The 17,407-nt window shown below is 43.9% G+C and overlaps 1 protein-coding gene across 1 annotated transcript in view; it reads right to left on the minus strand.

Annotated features, from left to right (window-relative positions):
- TYRO3 (TYRO3 protein tyrosine kinase) overlaps nt 1–17,407 on the minus strand; it is a 926,976-nt gene that overhangs the window by 542,757 nt on the left and 366,812 nt on the right. Inside the window, exon 7 of the mRNA XM_063440254.1 lies at nt 2,337–2,505. Coding sequence (XP_063296324.1) covers nt 2,337–2,505 — 169 coding nt within the window. The remainder of the gene's footprint in view (nt 1–2,336; nt 2,506–17,407) is intronic.

Here is a 17,407-nt window from a genome sequence, read left to right on the forward strand (position 1 = left end):
TAGCCACCAGAGTTTCTCCACCAGACCACCAGAGCTGGAAGCAAGGTTCCCCCTCCATGGGCAAAGGTAAGAAGTAAGGGAGGGGGGTATTAAGTTTTTTTTTTTTAAATTACATATATATGCTTTTATTTGACCGCACTGCACACCACACACACTCACACACTGCAACCCACACATGCACTGCTCCTCTCACACGACCGACTCTGAATCCTCTACAAACACAAACTAAATCTTCTATACACACTTTGGGTCCTACACACAATACATCTGCTATAGGCACACACTGCACCACCTGCACACAATCTACATTATGGCATACACACATTATGGCATGGCTTAAATAGGATCCTGAGATGAGGCACCTGTAACAGAGAGGGGTGCAAAACCAGCTAAATGAGCTACTCACTTGGGGAAATCCTTCCATCTGGAGTTCTCTGCAGTACAAGGCTTAAATAGGATCCTGAGATGAGGCACCTGTAACAGGGGGGGGGGGGGGGGGGGGGCGGGGGGATGCAAAACCAGTTTTGCACCCCTCCCTGTTACAGGTGCCTCATCTCAGGACCCTATTTAAGTCTTGTACTGCAGAGAACTCCAGATGGAAGGATTGCCCCAAGTGAGTAGCTCATTTAGCAGACAGAGTAGGACCTGCCAAAGATGGGGTACATTAGCGTTGTGGCAGGCTTATGCAATGTATGATCATATAATGTAACTAAACCCCCATTATTTTTTGCCTAGATTAGGTGTTTTTAATAAAACTAATACAAAATTTCAGCACTAAAATAACTGTTTAGTAGATAAGTGAGTGCGCTGGATTTCATTTTTACTGTCATTAGTGATGACAAATGCCCCCTTCTCAGTGGGCCACTGTGTTTAAAAAATGCCAGAGCTGATTTTTTCCCCCAGTCCACCCTGGACTACTACTCTTTACATGCTCTTGATTTATACATAGGGAAACTTAAAAAAGAGTGTAGTAGAAAACAAAATTGTATGGCCTGCCTGACAATTACGCTAGTTAGGTGAAGCTGACTTTGCACACTGTGCAAATGATTAAACTCACTACATCCACCTATTCTCCTATTCAGATTCCTGCATACCAGGAATCTGCCTGCTAGTAAGAAGGTAAAGAGACAAGCGAGTGCTAGGGGAGGGTCCCCAGAAAGTGTAGAGCAAGCACATATTTAATTTTTGCTGCAAGATCAGGGCGCTGTCTGCATATTACGCCCCTAGTTGGGCAGGTCTGCATGATTGGCAGGCAACCTAACATGCATTTGTGAAGAAAATTGACTTTTATTTGACATTTTCTTCTGTATTCGTTTGTTTCCTCCATTCCCTGTATGGATATTGGATATTAGTTCGGTAGTTTGAAACTACCGAACACCGACCACCCTCCTGGCTCATTAAGTTCAAAAGAACCGTCGATTAAGTGGTCCCTGGGCGGCCGCTGTTCGTATAGCCGAATGCCACGTGGAAAAGAAAACGGCGGCCATCTTGTTCGCACGAGGGGAGTCAGCGGGACTTGGTCGTCGAGGCTATCAGGGGATATGTAATTTGTGGGGATACCTTGTGGGGAAAGGGGTGTTCTAACTTTTGGGGAAATTGTGTGCCCTCTGCCTGGAGATAATTGATTTATTCCTTAACTTATCTCAATATCTCCCAGGCAGAGGGAAGGCGTGTATTACTGCAAAACTGTATAATGATTGGTCAATGTATTTGTTTGCTGTGGGAAGTCCTCTTGCAGGAGGATTTCTCATAAAAGCCAGCCTGTTTTCAATAAAGATCATTCCTGTTACACCCTTCATGAAGTCTAGGCTCATGTTTGGGGAATATTCTATTTGCTGGGGAGAATCGTCTTGGAAGCTGCATTCATCTATATATTAACTGCCCATTTTGACAGTGCTGGTTACATGATTTGCTTCACTGGCCTACCCTTTTAACCTACCCACTAATGTCTTCCTTCACTGCTGTTGGGGGGTATGGATTTGAATGATAGATGAGTTTAGCATAGGGTATGTGTTCTCATATAGCTGTATCCTGGTAATTTCCCTCCAGCATCACTGCCACCAGATACATGAAGCTTGGGAGGCATAAATGTTTTTGTGTTTTCAGAAACAATGGTGTTGTTTTCAGTCTAGAAGATTCTGTAATTGTCAGCACCATATCCAATGGTCTCTTAATCTGTCCCTGGATCTGGAGTGTCCCTTTAAGCTTAGTTTGTTTCCAGTGAGTGACTATTTATATAGCTGTTCAAATGAATAGTACATGATAAATAATTATAAGTGTATTTGTTAAAATAATACAAGGAAATCAATTTTTTTCACTAATATGGAAATACATACATGACTCCAGTGTCTGAAATGATAGCCAGTCAGTGAACGATGAAGCTCCCATTTCATTGGCACATTGCACACGGATACTGTGATTGGTCAACGGCTGAAGATCGTTCACAATGGTGGTAAATGGCGGGACTGAGACGAGTTGAGAGTAAGCTGTGGCATCATATGATACCTATGGAAAAAAAACAATGTAAAACAAAAAAAATATTTTAAAAAATCCAAAAACGTTCAATTATATTTTCAAAGAAAAACAATCTTGCACACAGTGGTTCTATTGTCAACCATAATGCATTATTAGGACATTTCACACCAGCCTGTCTTTAATGTCATTAGGACAGCATAGATTATCTGGTAATATTTTTAGGAGCAGGGTTATATTCCTGCTTGCACTGGAGAGACACAGGTATCAATCAATATGGTTGAAACTCCCTCTGTCAACTGGGGCCCTATTCATCAGTCAAGACTAACTGATGAACTGTATGCTCATACAGCCCTTAAAACAATCACACTCATTCACAGTGATTATCTTGGAATGGGAGCTCCCTGTATGTCCTCTGCATGTCCTCTGCCAACAGTAATCGATGCTAGGCTGTGCCTGCTGCCCAGCACCAATCACTATGTGATCAGCATAGACAGAATGCAGAAGTTGCAGCCTGAGAGCAAGATCTCCCATGCTACAGCAGGGCTGGACTGGCTCACCGGGATACTGGGAAATTTCTCGGTTGGCGGCGGCACCTGGGGCTGGAGATAATGCAATTTCAATTATTCTCCACTCGGACTGTTACAGTCTGTGTCAGTCCGAGGGAATTAAGAAGGGAATTAAGGAGGGAGGTGCTGGAGTAGCTGTTGTGGCTGTATTTAGACTGCCAGTGGACGGAGGGAGCACTGTAAGGCTCCCTTCACAATTTTCTGCAATTCTGTGTACATGCTCCACCCGTGCGTTCAAGCCAGCTTGTCCGTAGTGAGCTTGTCTGTAGTGAGCTTGTGTGTGTGACCGTGAGCTTGTCTGTAGTGAGCATGTGTATCAGTAAGTGTGTCTGTAGTGAGCATGTGTGTCAGTGAGCTTGTCTGTAGTGAGCATATGTGTGTGACACTGAGTTTGTCTGTAGTGAGCATGTGTATCAGTAAGCTTGTCTGTAGTGAGTATGTGTGTGTGTCAGTGAGCTTGTCTGTAGTGAGCATGTGTGTGCCTGTAGTGAGCGTGTGTGTCAGTGAGCGTGTGTGTATTGAGCATGTGTGTGTCAGTGAGCTTGTCTGTAGTAGTCACAGGGCCATCTTTAATGTGAGGCAAACAAGGCAGCTGCCCTGGGCCCAGTAACTTCAGGAGGGCCCAAAGCAGCTGCCCTGTGGGCCCCGCTGCTCTCACTAATTCTCCACCCTGGCAATTGCCACCAACCGGGGGACAACATACTAAGTAGGCCCACCGGGTGGCTCATGCACTTAGGGCCACCCGGTGGGCTTGTTTTTAGCAGGGGGCAGTCTCGCGCTGTAGCCCTTTAACAGCGCGACCGGCCCCTTGCTTTTTGGCAGCCCTCTGGGAGGAAGTGACAGGAAGTGACAGCTGCGAGTGTTATGTTTCAGGAATTTTGACCAAAATTCTGGTTGTAATAAAAAATAAAATAAAAAATAACAATATCCTCACATATGCGAATTAGTAATTAGATTGCAGCATAGGAGTAAATGTTGAATAGATTGTATAAATGTAACAATTTTGTAAGTAGTAGCAGAATAACTTGATTAGTAGATGCTAATTGGCACATATAATTTGATTTCCTCTGCAAAAGTTAATTACTTCAACACCCTCATAACCACACTCTCCTGCGAACCCAAACGACTATTTCACACATTTAACTCTCTTCTTCGCCCTGCTGTTCCTCCTCCACCTACTAACTTGACCGCCTCAGACTTTGCAACTCACATCACTGACAAGATCTCTACAATCAGATAAGAGATCTCTCATCTTTCTTCTTCCCCTTACAATATTTCCCCTAACTTCACTCCCTCTGCTGTTCTATGTTCATTCGCACCCGCTACATTGGAAGAGGTTTCTGCTCTGCTCCAGTCCTCCTGCCCCACCACCTGTTTCCTAGATCCAATTCCCTCGCATCTCATCTGTACTCTGTCTTCTCCACGTCTCACTAAAATTCTCAATCTCTCTCTCTCCTCTGGTATATTTCCGTCGCCCTTCAAACATGCAACTGTAACCCCAATTCTAAAGAAGCCCAATCTTGACCCTAACTCCCCATCCAACTATCGTTCTATCTCGCTACTGCCTTTTGCATCCAAGATCCTTGAAAGAATTGTGTATGAGAGATTGTATGAGAGATTGACAGACTCCAGAGTCCAACTCTCTGCTAGGCCCACTTCAGTCTGGTTTCCGCGCTAAGCACTCTGTGGAAAAGGCACTGACCAAAGTATCCAATGATTTACTCGCTGCAAAATCTCGTGGTCACTACTCTATCCTAATTCTCCTTGACCTGTCTGCGGCTTTTGACAATGTTGATCATCAACAGCTTCTTCTCATCCTCCGCAATATCTATCTACAAGATATTGCTCTCTCCTGGTGCTCCTCCTACCTCTCCCAGCGCTCTTTCAGTGTTTCTTTCTCTGGATCTGCTTCTTCTCCCCAACTCCTCTCTGTTGGTGTCCCCCAAGGTCCCCTACTGTTCTCCATCTATACTGCCTCCCTTGGTAAACTCATTAGCTCCTTTGGCTTCCAATATCATTTCTATGCAGATGACACGCAAATCTACCTGTCCTCTCCTGATCTCTCCCCGTCCCTCTTGACTAGTGTCTCTGACTGCCTCTCTGCTGTTTCTAACTGGATGGCTGCCCACTTCCTTAAACTAAACTTGACCAAAACTGAAATTCTGGTCTTTCCTCCCTCAAGTGTTGTTACTCCTGTGTCTGTCTCCCTCCAAGTCAACGGTGCTACCATCAGCTCCACCACGCAGGCTCGCTGCCTAGGTGTTCTCTTTGACTCCAACCTCTCCTTCAAGCCTCATGTTCAATCTATCGCCAAATCCTGTCATTTCCATCTCAAAAACATCCGCCCCTACTTAACGCCAGATGCGACTAAGGTGTTGGTCCATTCCACTGTACTTTCTCGCCTTGATTACTGTAATCCGCTTCTCAGTGGTCTTACGTGCTCCCAACTTGCGCAGTTACAGTCCATAATGAATGCGGCGGCGAGGCTTATCTTCCTGTCCGCCCGCACCTCCCATACCTCACCCTTCTGTCAGTCCCTGCATTGGCTTCCTATAAAATATAGAGCTCAATTTAAAATTCTGGTTCTTGCTTTCAAATCTCTACATAATGCTGCTCCCACCTATCTATCCTTCCTATACACAAGTATGTCCCGTCTAGGCCCTTACGATCTGCTGAAGACTTACGTCTATCTTCTGATGCTCGCCTTCAAGATTTCTCGAGGGCTGCACCGTTCCTGTGGAACTCGCGTCCCTCCTCCGTTAGATGCTCACCCAGTCTCCACTCCTTCAAAAAATCGTTAAAAACCCACTTCTTCATAAAAGTGTATCAATTAAACTGATAATAGCTCCCAACTGATTCCTCTTCTGCAACTGTCACTAGTCTAATACTATCCTTACCTTTTACCCCACTCCCTCTAGCATGTAAGCTCATTGAGCAGGGCCCTCAACCCCTCTGTTCCTGTGTGTCCAACTTGTCTGGTTACAACTACATGTCTGTTCGTCCACCCATTGTAAAGCGCTGCGGAATTTGATGGCGCTCTATAAATATCATAATAATAATAATAATAATAATATGCAAAGTTGTAGCAATATTAGATTTGATAAGTGGCACATATAAATTGATTATCTTTATATGCAGAGTTGCAGCAATAATTAGAATTGATAAGTGGCACATAGAATATGATTTAGCCTTATATGCAGAGTTGCAACAATAAGTAAATTGATAGATTAGTGATACTTATGGTTTCTCTTGAATTTCCTGAAGATTAAGTAGAATTTGAAGGGCTTAGTATATCCAGGTATTTTAGTAGTACAATCCAGTTTGTTTGAGGGTTCATGTATTCAGGAGTCCATTCCGGTATATTAGAAGATGATGACAGCGTGGAATTTGTATTCTAACAAACGATAGAAGATTCAGCCAGGAGAACGAGGTCTTGGAAGCCTAATGAAGTAAGAGGTAGCTCAGCGTAGAGTCCGAGGTCGGGACAAAATCACTCAACAATTTTGAGTTTGGCGCGGCTTCCCTATAAGGAAGGTGAGTGGAGCATCATCTGAATGGGAGAAGCTTACTTCCAAACGCGGAAGTAACCTCGAGGGAGCGGAGTCACAGTAAGTTATGACATGAGTCACTTCCTCCAATAAAGAGAGTAGTCGTGTGGGAGGGAGTAGAAGGAGCAGCACAGGAGGGAGGAGGAGAAGGAGGCTCCTCACTCCCATCAGCCACAGGCACCACACTGGACACCAGGGAAGCCACCCACCAGGAAAAGGTAGGAAACAAGAGGGTGGGTTTAAAAATTAAAATTTTACATGTATCTCTGTCTCTCTGTGTGTGTGTGTCACTGGCTTGCTCCTCTTCCTGAGTTGTGTTTCAAAGCTGTTGTATAAAGCAGACACAAACTCCAAGGAATCCATGTATAAAGTAAATTATGAGGTTCTTTGTGGTTCTTTGTTGAGCTCATTGAAATTTCTCCGGGAAAAGCAAGTCTTATGGCTTGACTGGTGTGTGTATTTGTGTTTAGAAATGTATTATATATATATATATATATATATATATATATATATATTTGTAGTCAGGGACCAAAGCCGTATCTATGATAAGTTAGATATATGAGCAAGTCGGCTGTGGTGTGCCGAAACCAACGTATCGGGTAGGCCTGTAATAAAAGAGGGCCCACCTGTAATAGTAATATGTATAACCCGGCAGCATCAGCCCTGTGGTGTAGGGGGCCTGAGTTTAAATAGCCGGGTAACCCCTCCCACAACTTCAGGCTCTGCCTTCCAATTTGTAGTCAGGGACCAAAGCCCTATGATAAGTTAGATATATGAGCAAGTCGGTTGTGGTGTGCCGAAACAGACGTATCGGGTAGGCCTTATTACATATCCCTTTGTAGCAAAATTCATAAAGGCTTGTCTACTCAAGTCTAGCTCTGGTTGTGGTATGTATCTCGTAATACACTGCGGATTTCCAGCATCCTAATATTTTATGATGTGAGCAGGGACATTTGTCTAGAAGCAGCTGATACTGCCCAGATTCTGAACGAATGTCCCGAAAAGGCATTGTGGTTGAGTCCCCACCTAGCTTAGATTGTTCTGAGATACATTATGAATTTAGCTGTAGTGAGTGGTTTTGTCCAGCAGTGTAAATAGAGGCATATTGAGGTTTAGTCCAGTGAGTGATAACCTGTAAAGGTCTGGCATTTTGACCGGGCACCTTATTGTCTGTAGGATAGTACCTTATCTCTGTACGTTCGTCACGTGGTAAGAGGATGTGAACTGTTTGGTACTAGGATAGGCACTTAAGATATGGTGTTGTAGTCCAGTCAGGTAAAGTTTTGTAGTGTTAAGAGAGAGTTTTAAATTGAGGGGGCAAAAAGGAGAGGTAAGTCACAATGGCATCTAGTGAAAGAATATCGGTATTATGGTAATCGGTGGTAAACGTGTTGTAAAGGTGAAAAAATCTCAATTTTATGCTTGTGATGTATAAATAGAGAGGGCAGCTCTATTCAGAAATCTGCCAAATGCCATGAGGTGAGTTAGTCCAGGATTTAAGCCATGGAATGTGGGGTGGGAGTTGGGGGGGTAGACAGGCCTGTTGTTGGCTGCTGGGTGGGCTTCGCAATTAGAGCAAGCTAAAACGTCAGCTGCTTGTACATACAACCGGGATTCTGTGCCCACATGATGTGAAATTGTAGTGTTGCTGCCTACCAGGTGAGTTGTCTAATAAGCCATGATTGTCAAGGATGAGGATCTGCCTTTATTGATGGTATCGCCGGCTGCTCCATTGTCAGAGAAGCACTTGACAGTTTCCCCTATCCACTCATACCCCCAGGCCTTGTAGGCAGCACTATAGGGTAGATTCCAAACATTGCTGAGGAGGAATGGAAAGATTTTAACCAAGAGTCTCAACTGGCCAGGAATCTCAGAACCAAAAGTCACCAAATTGACTGTGAAACCAGTGAGTGCGGCTGCATTGGTCCATGTAACTGGGGAATGTTGAGAAATGGCGGGAATAACCTGGCCTACTATTCCAGTGTGGTATGAACCTGAGCCATATGTGTAGGTCTGCTTTAGTAAGCACAACTAGTGCCAAAATGCAACTGTCGATGGGAAGAAGACACAGTGAAATAAATGTGCAGCCCTGAGGAATAATTCTCATGACGAAGTTCAACATGCCCAGTAACATGCCCAGTAAGGATTGTAGATCCCCCCAGGTACACGTGCTCTTCGCAAGAAAAAGGTTCCCTGGACTCTGTTGCGCTGTACCTTCTCTGTAGGTTGACATGTTCTGTAGCGTGATAGGGTCAAGATGAATGCCTAAGAAGATCAGTTTGTGAAAGTGGAACCCCTAGTGGTGAAAAAGTGCCATCGTCTTGTGAATACTAACCAGAGTAGAGTGAGGGTGTTAAATCATGAGGAAGTCATCTAAGAAACCGGGTGACTGTAGGACATTCGCTAATATTGAGTAGTAGCCAACATAGTGTGTTAGCAAATAAGACAAACAGCTTGGGGTTACTATTTGTTCTAAAAGTTAAACGTGTGGGAAAGTAATCCCTCCATAAAAAGTCACGAACATGCCCTTGGGATGGCTGAATAGGTAGAAGCTCAGAGGCATTGGAAATGTCTGTCTTACCCACCCAAGCTCTGGTCATCCCCTATGGCATAGTGCTGGGGGATTTCCTCAGAGGAAATAAATGAGTTAAGGCTAGGGGTGGGTAATTAATATGGGTTGTCAAATACCTTCTTAAGCAATGTGATTGTGTTGCGGGGTCTATTAATGTGGACTGAAGGTTCTGACACTCATGAATACTGGGCGGGAGTGTGACCAGACCTGTGTGGAAATAGTGGGTAAATACCTTGATGTAGAAGTCGACTAAGTGACGGGAAGGGTGTGCTTGGATGTAAAGCTCCAGGTTGTCGATGCAAACCTTCTCTATGGTGAGGAGAAGTAGAGTCACTTATTGTCAGGGTACCTGTGGTCTCTACCTCCGAAAGAGGTAGAGACTTAGCTGTTCCTCCATCCAGACGGCCTGATGGCTCCCTTCCCCACGGTCTATCCGGTCATGCAAGGCCGGCCGCGAGGGAGTGACTGCCTTTTACAGCATCTAGGCAGGAAGTTGTCATCAGGACACTCCTCCGGAACGACCTGTCACTCAATTGCTGCAGGACCAATCAGGACGCCTCGGAGGCGTGGTTACTGCTCTGAACAGGGTATTTAACAGAGCTTCTTTCATTAGCTCATTGCACTGTCGTGGTTCTAGCTTGTTCTAGTCACTCAGTGCTTGTGTATTCTATTATCCCTTTTGGTTTTGACCCGGCTTGTTTACCTTACTCTGCTTATCTCTGTTACCCTTGATTCGGCTTGTCTCTCGCTTACCTGTCTTCTGTTACCCTCGACCTCGGCTTGTCTTTGACCATTCTATACTGTACTACTTACGTTAGTCCGGCCATTCTAAGGTCCGGTATACGTATCTGGCTACTGTTTGTACTCTGCGTGTTGGATCCCTGTCCCGATCCTGACACTTATGTCACGAAAAGACTGAAGGCCAGGATGAATTCTGGGATAGTGAGTTTCTGCTTGAGTCTGGGATTCTGGTCTATAGAACGACGGATAGATCATCGTAGTAGTAGTAATACTTGTACGCCAAGACACTGTGGGAGGCAATCAGTAAGGAGACTAAACTAACCCTTCCAGATGTCTTTGCGTTTGGTCGGGGACACGAAGTACGTGGGAGTGACAATGTAAACAGATGTGCTAGGGGCGGGATTTGAAGGGATAACATAACCATGAGAGTGATTTAGGAGCCCTGTGGCTGGGCCGTGCATCAGTGACTGTGGAGATTCCAGTCTCTCTAGTCCATTGTTGATGTTTTGTATGGAGGCAAGTAGAGTGGATATCAACTGCTTGACTTAATTGTAGTTATCCAGATTACCTGACTGCGAGCTAGTGCCCGGAATGCCAAGTGGCTGAGAGAGGCTCTACCTATGATTTGGCCTAGTTGGAACTGGAATTGGGCTTGACTTACTATGAATGAAAATATGATTGTATCATGGGGGTGGTTGTTCTTGAGGCTGGGCTATGAGTAGGTAACCTGAGGACATAGTCATTAGAATCCTGACCCTACCATGGTGGGTACAAGATTCATAGGACACAAATAAAATATCCCTATAAGTGAGTAGGGTCAGGATCCTAAGCCACTGCCAGAGACTGTGGGGGAGTGATTAACCGATATTGCGACAATAATGGGGAATAGGCAGAGTCATGAGTGACCGCTAATTGGTCCTGTGACTTCTGTAGCTAAAATACGTATAGGGTGATATGAAATACCAAGCTATGAGGGTAGTTCGAGCTATCCTGGTAGGACTTAGAATATTTAATTATATGGTCGTGACAGCATGGGAAGGGGGTATTTGTGTGGGGAATTAAGGATCCCCGGGCGTGGGTCTGTGTATGGCCTGGCGGAGGAATTGCGTGCCGGCGTTGGCTGATGTAACATAGAACAGTTAGAGTGGAGTTAATGTAGGTTTAGTGAAGCCATACCTAAATAGCAAGGGTTGGTTAGGATTATGAATTTGATTGAGTAGAATATAACAGCGATGAGAAAATAACCTTTAGTGCATAATATGTGATTATTTGACGTAGAGTCAAGGGGATTGTATGATGGTATGGTAAAGCCTAGTACACTAGGGTTTGTACCAGGGAACATGACAATACATATACTGAACATAGGAGTATGGCATGTTACTAAAAAGGTTTAGCGGGGGGGCGGAGCCAGCCACTGAACGAAGCAGTCGCACATATCAGGAGCTCCCGAGAAAGATTTGACTTTTTGCAGCCTAATTGCCACTAAAAAGCTTCTAACCCCCTTGCAAACTATATTACCACTATGGGGAAGAAATTCAAAATCCGCAGGAATGAAGCGACTCCCACGTCTCAAGATATTGGGGCCCTGCTCCGCGTTACAACTTTGCAGAGGCCTGCTAAGATGGCGCCCGTACGGGAAGACTCGGACCTCGCCTCGAAAGACAGTGATCACGACGATTCCAGCTACTACGCTGATCGAGGGGAGCTCAGTAAAGGATCACCCCACTGTGACTACGATCCGAAGCCTGTGAGGGCGAGTAAAGTTGCCCACCCAGACCACGCTCCCGCCAGTAAAGCGGATATTCAAAGCATGATGGCAGAGTTGAAGGCCTACTTCTCAGCCGATATAGCTCTGGTGCGAGAACATATGGGAGGCATAACTACGCGCTTGCGGGCGTTAGAGGAGGCTGACGCTGCCACGACAAGCAAACAGGGGGCTCTGCAAGCTGAGATGGATAATCTGAAGCAAGCCAACCAAGCTATGGAAGGACGGCTTGTTGTGCTGGAGGATGCTAGGCGGCAACGTAATATACGGGTCCGTGGCATCCCCGAGAACATCGGGGAGGACGAAGTACCTCATTACCTCCGCAGAATGTGGAGCTCTATGCTTCCACCGGCTAAAGCCAAGACCATACACCTGGACTCCGTATACCGAGTCCCGAAATCACCTAAAGCTCCGGCTGGGGCTCCAAGGGATCTACTGCGGTGTTTTCAATCGCTCCAATGCAAGCAGCTTGTCTCAGCCACGACAAGAACTGCACCCACCTACCATTTTGAAGGCTCGGGCCTGGCCTTCTTCGCAGACCTCTCAAGGTCCACCATGACCTGGAGGCACTTACTACAACCAGTTACTAAGCTGCTAAGAGAGAAGGATGTCAGGTACCGCTGGGGACCGGCCCGCAAACTGACCATATTGCACGCGGAGAAGAGAATGCAGTTAACACACCTCTCGGAAACTGGACGCATCTTCAGAGAACTGGACTTACCAGCACCAGACCTCACCCTGAGGTCGGCGGCAATAGCCTCAAGGGTGTCCTCCGCTCCAGCATGGGACGTTAATACCATCCAGCCCTTCTACCCCAAGCTGAATCGGGTGGCGCGGACGCGGATGTCTTCAGGCACCTGGACATTTCAAGGCGCAAGAGCGAATGGTCGCTGCAAACCTTGGACTTTATACTGTTGTTTAGTCTATAACAGCAATTTAGGATTTAGCAACTAAACTTTGTCAGGTTTGATTTCTGTTTTATTACCTCTTATTTTTATGCTCTCCCTGCTGAATTAAGCTAAATGACATGGCCTTACCCCTATTGGAAGCCGCGACACACATCCACACGGTTACCCATTAAGATGTAGCATTACTGTTGAAGTTTTTTTTAAATGTGTTTCTTGATGTGTTCCTGCAGTCAAGCACTGACGGTAATTGTTAAATACTAGGCTGTTTATCACTGCCCTTATCAGCACTCCCTTGAGAATCCAATACCCCCCAGAAAGCAACGATTGTAGACCACTAGTTAAAGCTGATATATAATATCAAGTGCAAGTAACCTTCACCAAGCTCAGCCAGACAAGATATTATATGCAAATGTATAAGCACAAACGTTCTAAACGAGTCTGCCATTATTCATGCATGCACTTCAAAAATGTAGCCCAATATGCTCTATGTCTCTGTTTAATTATATTTATGCTACAATAAAAAAATATAATAATAAAAAAAAAGGTTTAGCAAATAGGTGGTCATGCTCCAAATAAGTAAAATACCTATCATGGGAGCAAGTATAGAGATTGGCCATAACACATGGTAACAAATGTGAACGTGATGACTGCCTCAGAACAGTACCAAGTCCATAAGTGATAGAATAAGATATTGCAATATACAGGGAGTGCAGAATTATTAGGCAAATGAGTATTTTGACCACATCATCCTCTTTATGCATGTTGTCTTACTCCAAGCTGTATAGGCTCGAAAGCCTACTACCAATTAAGCATATTAGGTGATGTGCATCTCTGTAATGAGAAGGGGTGTGGTCTAATGACATCAACACCCTATATCAGGTGTGCATAATTATTAGGCAACTTCCTTTCCTTTGGCAAAATGGGTCAAAAGAAGGACTTGACAGGCTCAGAAAAGTAAAAAATAGTGAGATATCTTGCAGAGGGATGCAGCACTCTTAAAATTGCAAAGCTTCTGAAGCGTGATCATCGAACAATCAAGCGTTTCATTCAAAATAGTCAACAGGGTCGCAAGAAGCGTGTGGAGAAACCAAGGCGCAAAATAACTGCCCATGAACTGAGAAAAGTCAAGCGTGCAGCTGCCAAGATGCCACTTGCCACCAGTTTGGCCATATTTCAGAGCTGCAACATCACTGGAGTGCCCAAAAGCACAAGGTGTGCAACACTCAGAGACATGGCCAAGGTAAGAAAGGCTGAAAGACGACCACCACTGACAAGACACACAAGCTGAAACGTCAAGACTGGGCCAAGAAATATCTCAAGACTGATTTTTCTAAGGTTTTATGGACTGATGAAATGAGAGTGAGTCTTGATGGGCCAGATGGATGGATTGGTAAAGGGCAGAGAGCTCCAGTCCGACTCAGACGCCAGCAAGGTGGAGGTGGAGTACTGGTTTGGGCTGGTATCATCAAAGATGAGCTTGTGGGGCCTTTTCGGGTTGAGGATGGAGTCATGCTCAACTCCCAGTCCTACTGCCAGTTTCTGGAAGACACCTTCTTCAAGCAGTGGTACAGGAAGATGTCTGCATCCTTCAAGAAAAACATGATTTTCATGCAGGACAATGCTCCATCACACGCGTCCAAGTACTCCACAGCGTGGCTGGCAAGAAAGGGTATAAAAGAAGAAAATCTAATGACATGGCCTCCTTGTTCACCTGATCTGAACCCCATTGAGAACCTGTGGTCCATCATCAAATGTGAGATTTACAAGGAGGGAAAACAGTACACCTCTCTGAACAGTGTCTGGGAGGCTGTGGTTGCTGCTGCACGCAATGTTGATGGTGAACAGATCAAAACACTGACAGAATCCATGGATGGCAGGCTTTTGAGTGTCCTTGCAAAGAAAGGTGATTTGTTTTTGTTATGTTTTTGAATGTCAGAAATTTATATTTGTGAATGTTGAGATGTTATATTGGTTTCACTGGTAAAAATAAATAATTGAAATGGGTATATATTTGTTTTTTGTTAAGTTGCCTAATAATTATGCACAGTAATAGTCACCTGCACACACAGATATCCCCCTAAAATAGCTATAACTAAAAACAAACTAAAAACTACTTCCAAAAATATTCAGCTTTGATATTAATGAGTTTTTTGGGTTCATTGAGAACATGGTTGTTGTTCAATAATAAAATTAATCCTCAAAAATACAACTTGCCTAATAATTCTGCACTCCCTGTATGATGGAAATGCTATATACGTAGTGAATATTAAATGCGTACCAGAGCTGAACTAGTAATAGGAAACTGGCCATATCCGTGCACAATCGTAAATAAAAAAAAGAAACATAGCAAACATAACCGAACTACAGGGGGCATGTAAGGACAATTGGTAGCAGGCTAAATAGATTTCAGAAGAACCTGTACATTACATGTATCAGGGAACAGTGTAAAACTAACGAATGAGTACTATGATTGTAGTGGCCGCTAGATGGTAGCATGTAATGGAGATAGATTGGAGACTAGTTCGGTAGAAATTGGACGAAAGGAAACTAACGAAATGGGAATGGAAAAAAAAGCAGGCAGGAGTAGGTGAACTGACTTAAGTCCTGAATGGGGAAAAAGTCCAGAATGGACGGTATGCAAGGATGTAAACGTGCGAACATTTGTGTTTGCACATGGATTTAGCCCATTCGGGCAGACTCACGGTTCGTAGATTTGACTGATACAGGAAGCAAACGAATTGACCCAGAAGCTGCGGTGAGGTGAAAGGTCAGCTATGCAGCTGGAATGTATCCAGACTCAGCAGACTTGGAGGTTTGGTTCAGGAAAAGGCGCGGGAAATCGGGAAGGGGTCTCATGGTGCCGGCGGGAACGAAGGGCCAAGTTCTGGAGAGGAGGTGAGTAGTCTCTGACCGTGTGTGGCTGGAACAGCATGATGGGAGTTGTTGGAATAGGGAGAACTTGGTCCGATCGGCGTGGGAGCCACAGTAGGCCCAGACCAGCTTGTTTTGAGTCTTAGGCAGTCTGCGTCAATGACCTTTGAACCGGAAGTAGAAATGAACTCGGCAGCATCAGCCATGTGGTGTAGGGGAACCAACAGATATAAACACCACAAAGTAGTGTAAAATTACTTAACTTTGATTAATGTGCAGCCTCCCGGGATCGTTATCCACAACAAACAATCTTTACAAATATAAAAAAACACAACCAAAGCGGGATACGGCTGAAAATTCTATAAAGAGAACATACAAAAAAAAACACAATAGTGTGATACAGTAAATACAATGTCTCTTGCGCTAATAATAAATGCACTCACGAGATGATGTAGATAAAAGCGCTCATAAGGTGCCTCCCCTGATGGTATGGGGGGCTAGTAATCTCCCTTCCAATGCGGAATAGCTGAAAGGTACATGGGACTCCGAATAGGATCAAACTCCAAATCTTTTTATTATATCAACGGTGAAATAAACACCATTAAGATCAATAATAGAAATGCGGTATTAGGTCCTACGCGTTTCGTTCAAGACAAACTTCATCAGGGACCGCAATAAAAAATAACCACATACAATCTTACAAGCAGTAAAATCATACATCCTACTCCCCCCTTAATACAATCCCTTTAAATAGGGCTAGTCCCAATGATCAATTAATCAATACTGTGGGTGTTCCCAGTCTTCTCATTCTTAATTGGTCCTGGGACAAATCCTCTCAGCTGATAGTATTTTCGGCATCTAGATCAGTAAAATCGAGCGCGCTCAAATCAAAACGAAAACCGGAAGTGAGTGCAATCTCCTACTTCCGCGTTCCACATGCGTTCCACATGCGTTCCATCTGTATAACACATTCGTAGCAGCAAGAAACAAGGTGCTTGTGCACATAAACGCAATTTATTGAGAAAAACACAAAGTGCTTGTCTATATAAAGAAGAAAATGTGTTAGTATATACAAAATATGGATCTTATCATTTCTAATGCTGTGTCCATGTGACCCACAGTCTTACATTATTTACATAATCTGTATGGAGTGACACATATAATATCAGTTTATTAAACCACCCTTATCTTTTCTTTTTTAAAATTGTTATAATTTTTTATCACATTGACAATATATTAGTATATATTTATATAAAGAAAATAGATTGTTAATTCAAATACTATGTGACCCACAAACTTATATTATTTACACAATCTATATAAAGTGACTCATATGACATCAATGTATTGAACGACACTTATCTTTCTTTTCAACACATTGAAAATGTTCCCTCATTAATAATAAACACATCCAATTCTATATTTATATTTTAATTAGTACACGCATCTATTAAAAGAAAAAAAGTAGATATTATCCACCTCTATGAATACTCCATACCAGGCAACAAAAATTGTCCACATCAGAAATAAAATAATGATGATATACCCTGCGCACTCCACAATACCTAAATCTTCAAGTCTATAACAGGTAGATAGAATCAGGAGTGGGATAAGAAAAACAGAGGTCCCAAAGGGTCAATCCAAAAAGCACACCAAATCAATCCCTACATTCAGACCCCTAGGAACAAGGGTCTTAAGTTTATGTATCCAAAAGGTCTCCCTCTGGGATAACCTCTTGACCCTATCACCCCCACGCCAGAAAGGGAGAACATGTTCAATACCCATACATAAGAGTCCCCTAAAGGAAAAAAGCGGACAGTTACTACAATGGTCAGAGAATTAATGGGTATTAAGTCTCTTCCGAATATTGTTCAGATGTTCAAGAACTCTAACCTTCAGAATACGCTTAGTTCGACCTACATACTGCTTACCACACGGACACTGTAGCAAATAAACCACAT

The sequence above is a fragment of the Pelobates fuscus genome, chromosome 13 (assembly GCF_036172605.1).
Source record: "Pelobates fuscus isolate aPelFus1 chromosome 13, aPelFus1.pri, whole genome shotgun sequence".
In the NCBI taxonomy this organism is placed as follows: domain Eukaryota; kingdom Metazoa; phylum Chordata; class Amphibia; order Anura; family Pelobatidae; genus Pelobates; species Pelobates fuscus.